General features: G+C 35.3%; 1 protein-coding gene across 1 annotated transcript; it reads right to left on the reverse strand.

Annotated features, from left to right (window-relative positions):
- Window positions 1-1096: 1096 nt before the first annotated feature.
- On the reverse strand, window positions 1097-3183 carry LOC123257795 (probable cytochrome c oxidase subunit 1). The gene has a single exon (XM_044717778.1). It carries the CDS (start codon window positions 2735-2737, stop codon window positions 1187-1189), a length of 1551 nt encoding a protein of 516 aa, XP_044573713.1. The 5' UTR covers window positions 2738-3183; the 3' UTR covers window positions 1097-1186.
- Window positions 3184-6046: the final 2863 nt, after the last annotated feature.

The raw sequence follows: 6046 nt of genomic DNA on the forward strand, positions 1-6046 counted from the left end.
CTTCTCTACCATAAATGTCTTTTCTATAATCTTGAAATAATATGATAGCTGCCCATCCTCCCGCTCCAGGATTACCAGAACACGCCCCATCCGTATATATTGCCACTTCCTTTTTGCTCATCTTTAACTGTAATGAATTAATAAAGTATATAGTTGCTTCTATGAAAGCACAATTTCTAAAGGTAGTTTAAGCTGCACCTTTAAATTTTATTATAGAAACAAAAAAAAGTGTGACAACGAGCATTACCAAAAGGAAAAGTAAAAAACAGTTTTTATGCTTCTGCCGTTCTTTCATAATTAAAATAAATCAATAGAACAAAAAATAATACTGGCGAATAGGGAAAATAGATAAGAAATTGAGTAAGAAAACATTTGTTTCTGTGAGTTGTGGTTCTTGAATCTGAGAATTGATATAGCGTACCAAATAAAGATGCAACCTGCAAAAATTGCCATGCTTAGATAAAGTAAAGCCTTTTTCAAAAATAGAGCCGGAAGCAAGCTAGTTAGCACCAGCAAAACACTATAAATTAATATATATTTTCTTGTTTTTTCCGGACCATAAACAATATTGAACATTGGAATTGATGCCTTTGCATAGTCTTCAGACTTATTTAAAGATAGGGCCCAAAAGTGTGGTGGAGTCCACATAAAAATTACTAAAAATAAAATGAAACTTTCCCAACTTACAGAATTAGTCACAGCTGCCCAGCCAATCATTGGAGGGAAAGCACCTGCTGCACCACCGATAACGATATTCTGCGGAGTACGCCTTTTTAGCCAAATTGTATATATGAAAACGTAAAATAATATGCTAACAGCAAGCAAAGCAGCAGAAATATAGTTTACTGCTATTGCCATGATAAATACTGACAATATTCCAAGAGTTATACCAAATTCAAGCGCACTTTCTGCAGAAACTCTACCTGAGGGTATAGGGCGGTTTTTTGTCCTTTCCATGAGCAGATCTATGTCTCTGTCATACCACATATTTATAGCACCTGCAGATCCTGAGCCAAGAGCAACACATATAAGAGATATTAGTGCTAGAAAAGGGTGCATACTACCTGGTGCAGTAACCATACCAGCAACTGCAGTAAATACCACAAGATACATTATCCTTGGCTTCAGCAAACGCCAAAAATCCAGTATTGTTGATTCAACATTTAGCAAAACACTTGTGTACATTCTATTTTACCACTGGTGGTTTTTCGAAAGTATGAAAAGGCGGTGGTGAAGATACCGTCCATTCCAAGGTGTCACCTCCCCAAGGATTATCTCCAGCTTTCTTGCCCCATTTAAAAAGATGTATAACTATAAACACAAAAAACATAACTGAAACAAAGGACATATACGAACCAATTGAGGATATATAATTCCAAGGGATAAACGCATCAGGATAATCAGGTATACGCCTTGGCATACCAGCTAATCCTAAGAAATGTTGAGGTAAAAAAGTGATATTGGTGCTAATAAAAGTAAGCCAAAAGTGGATTTGACCTAAGCGCTCATTATATTGTTTACCCGACATTTTACCAATCCAATAATAAAAGCCAGCAAAAGCTCCAAATAATGCAGCAAGTGACATGACATAATGGAAGTGAGCAACAACATAATAGGTGTCGTGCAGGAGCTTATCTATTCCACCATGAGAAAGAATTATTCCCGTTATGCCACCGCCAACAAACATAAAAATAAAACCTAGTGCAAATAGCATAGGGGTTTTAAACTCAATTGCTCCGCCCCACATAGTTGCAATCCAGCTAAAGACTTTTACACCAGTTATAACACCGATAAAAATTGTGGTAGTGCTAAAAAATGCAGCAGCGTCAGCACTAAGCCCAACAGTGAACATATGGTGAGCCCAAACCATAAAGCCAAATACTGCTATACCTATCATTGCATAAACCATCCCTATGTAACCAAATACAGGTCTGTGAGAAAAAGTTGATACAACCTGACTTATGATGCCAAATGCAGGAAAAATAATTACGTAAACTTCTGGATGACCAAAAAACCAAAATAGATGTTGAAATAACACAGGATCGCCACCACCGGCAGGATCAAAAAAGGAAGTACCAATATTGCGATCAGTAAGAAGCATAGTTATAGCACCGGCAAGCACTGGTAAGGCAACAATCAACATAAATGCTGTTAGCAAGACAGACCAAACAAACAGTGGCATCTTAGTTAATGACATGCCTTTTGCGCGCATGTTAAATATAGTAACTATAAAGTTGATCGCCCCAACAATTGACGACATACCAGCAACATGAAGTGCAAGTATAGCAATGTCAACTCCTGCACTTGGATGGGACATTACCTGTGATAAAGGTGGATATAAAGTCCAACCTGTACCTGGACCTTCACCAATAAACACTGAGAGAATGAGCAAAATAAAAGATGACACTAATAACCAGAAACTCAAATTATTCATACGAGGAAACGCCATATCTGGTGCACCGATCATAAGAGGCACAAACCAATTACCAAATCCTCCCATGAGGGCTGGCATTATCATAAAAAACACCATTATCAACGCATGCCCTGTAACCATTACGTTATATAATTGATAATTATTGTTAAGTATATTAATGTGCATTAGCTGATTGCGAATAATCACCGATAATAATCCACCAATAATTCCAGCTAATATGGAAAAAATAATGTACAGTGTCCCTATATCTTTATGATTGGTGGAAAACAACCAACGCTTTACGCCCTTTGGTACGTCACTCATATCTATACTCCAAATTTAACTCACTAATTTTCTATTTTCAATCCACTTATTAAAATCTTCTTTGCTTACTGCTTCAACAACAATTGGCATAAATCCATGGCCTTGACCACACAATTCATAGCACTGCCCGTAATAAACACCAGACTTTTTGATATTAAACCACGCCTCATTCAGCCTACCTGGTATCGCATCAATTTTTACACCAAAAGCCGGCACTCCCCAGCTGTGTATCACATCTCCTGCTGTAACTTGTAAACGAACATTAGTATTAATGGGTAAAACGATGTTGTTATCAACAGAGAATAGCTTTAAATCTCCTTCGATAAAGTCTTCTTTTCCCTTAATATAACTATCAAATGACACACCTTGATATTCTGGATATTGGTAACTCCAATACCATTGATGGCCAATAACTTTCAGTGTTATATCAGCTTTCGGTATTTCTTCCTGTAGCTTCAGTAATTTAGCGTTTTCAAAGGCTAATATTCCAACAATGATAGTTGGTATAACAAACCAAATAATTTCTAAAGGAACACTATGGGTAGTTTTACTTATGTTTGTTACTTTGCTTTTACGAAAGCGAAACGCTATATAAGCAAGCAGCGCCCACACAAAAAGCATTATTGTAACCATCACAAGCATCACAAACGAATGTGACCTAACTACAGCCTCCATTACTTCAGTTGCAGGAGCAGGAAATCCAAATTGCCAGGAAGTAGGAGCAGAGGCAACAGATATATTTGAGTAAAATATTATCAATAGTGCAAATAACTTCACCATATCTTTTGTTTGTTTGCTGTAAAACTAAATGATATACTGTATAATAGTATATATAAACTTACTATGCAAATAGAGATTAGTGATGGTTAATAATTTTTTAGCATTCAACAAGTATAATAGTACAATACTAATTTGAGTAAAAAAGCATTTACATAAATCTATTGTAAGTAAAAATATTATAATATTTTAAATTAAGTATTTACTTTAAGTAAATTCTATAATAAGTTTAATAGTGTCTGTTACTGCTAATAACCCTCTAGCCTCACACCTAAAAGCAGTAACAGACACTATTAAACTTTATGACAAATTTGCTTATCTATAATTTGCAAGATCAAAATCTTACAAGTGTCTTTATTTCATTATACATTGCAGTTTGTTAATTAACTTTTAATGCCTATGGTGGCATTTACAGCTTGGACCAAAGGTTTATGTATTATAGAAAATAATTATAAAAAAACACACTATTTGTATACCATACAAACTTTTTTTATTCTGCATAGCTGAGTTACTAGATTCTGTAAACGAAATCTTTAGAGAAGCCAAATGGGCAAAGTTTCATGAAGGTCTTTGGCATCTCTTAGCATAGATCCCTTACTTAACCATCATACCGCGATTCATTCGCAGTATCTCAAAGCATAGATCCCGCTAACACGTAGCGGGATGACGATTGTCAGGCTAGCTGTCATCCCAGTGTCAAGCACTGGGATGACAAGGTATAAACCTTATCGTCATGCCGCCACAAACCGTCATACCGCGATTCATTCGCGGTATCTCTAGATCCCGCTAACAAGTAGCGGGATGACGATTGTCGTTTAGCTATAAATATTAAGAAATTTACCAAATAAAAAAAAAGGCAAAAGAAGCCCTGGGGTTATTATCCGCTTTAAAATATTGGCGTTTTTTATGTTTTAAACGCTTGACAAGCAAGATTAAGCTGCTTTTAATTGCAACTAACTTACGCTGCAAATGTTTAAGAAGTTTACTAAGCAGAAAAAAAGACAAAGAATCCCCGTGTTAGCTAGTCTTTTACTATCTCTGTCGAGTATTGGCATTTTTTGATGTCTTGTAACGCTTTATAAGCGCGTTTCGGCTTATATAGGTAAAAACCCAGAAATTTTTAAAGACATGCGATGCACGTAGTGCGAAAAATTAAACATGAGACGCCAAATACCCTAAGTTTGACTCGCGACATAATGTTGAACATTTTTTTTTGCATTTCCAGAGCAAGTTCTTGAAACCTAAACATTATATGTACATCATCATGATCAATTCTAATGCATCTAACTAATGCTATGATGACCTTACCCAGAAAAAGTGGAGAGAAAGTTTGGAATGTTTTTTACAAAAAGAATGATGCATCAAATTGTTCTGGAATGCAATAGTTAATAGTGACGTTGTTTGTTATAAAAAATTTCTATATATTCAAATATAGCAGTTTTGGTATGCTGTTTAGAGTGCCGAGAGGTGTCTATTGGTAACTCCCTTTTTAGAGAACTGAAGAAGCTTTCCACAACAGAATTGTCGTAACAACAACCTTTATTACTCATCTATATTCTTTACAGCTAAGAGATATTGATACCCTTGCGCAGTATATTGTGAACCTTGGTCACTGTGCAGCAGTAGATTTTTAACAGGTTTACGCTTGTTAACGGCCATTAATAAAGAGTCCATAACCAATTGTTTATTTATTGAACTGCTCATTAACTACCATGCGTGAATATAGATCGATTATTGTTGCCAAATATAGCCATCCTTCTTTGGTTTTTATATAAGTAATCCCATACTTTATTTGGTTGATCGACAATAAAGTTTTGGTCTAATATATTGGGAGCTACTGTCCGTTTGTTGTTTCTTAATTTTAAATTTTCTTCTCAATATAGCCTGAATACCATTTTTCTGCATAATACTTTGCACTGTTTTTAAGTTGCAACTTTTACCCAAAGCCTTTAATTCAGCATGAATTTTAGGAGCTCCATATCTACATTTAGAAGCTTATATATTTTTTGAATATCTGCTAATAACTCTTTATTTGCTGATTCTCTACTGCTTATTTTCCTTGTAGTCCACTTATAGTAGCCACTAGCAGAAAACCCTACATAATTCCTGCACTTTATAGTGTTTACTATGCTCTTTTATGAAAAAATATTTTACTCTTTTTGACTGGCCAGGGCTTTTTTTAAAATGTCTCTTTCCCTTGTTACTCTTGCTTTGTAAATCAAATCTCTCTTTGTCATAAGGTGCTACATCTGGAAATGCATTTGCCGCTGACTTTTTTTCGTTATATTTCTTCATCCATTTTCCTAATACACTATCCCTTATTCCTAGATCTCTTGCTACTTTTGCAACTGGTTGACCTACCTTTCTTTGTTCATTTGTCAGCTTAACAGCTTCCAATTTGAATTCTGCCGTATATTCTCTTGCCATTTCTAATCCTCCAAAATTTTATTTTACCCGAAAAAACTCCTTTCTTTCTCTCCACTTTTTCTGGGTAAGGTCAAGAAGCCTATTGTCTAATTATGTACCTAAATT

Source organism: Drosophila ananassae (genome assembly GCF_017639315.1).
Source record: "Drosophila ananassae strain 14024-0371.13 chromosome 4 unlocalized genomic scaffold, ASM1763931v2 tig00000066, whole genome shotgun sequence".
NCBI classification, from domain to species: domain Eukaryota; kingdom Metazoa; phylum Arthropoda; class Insecta; order Diptera; family Drosophilidae; genus Drosophila; species Drosophila ananassae.

What these genes read in the sequence shown, in the direction of transcription:
- LOC123257795 (XM_044717778.1), bottom strand. Translation starts at nt 2,737, where the DNA reads ATGAGTGACGTACCAAAGGGCGTAAAGCGTTGGTTGTTTTCCACCAAT.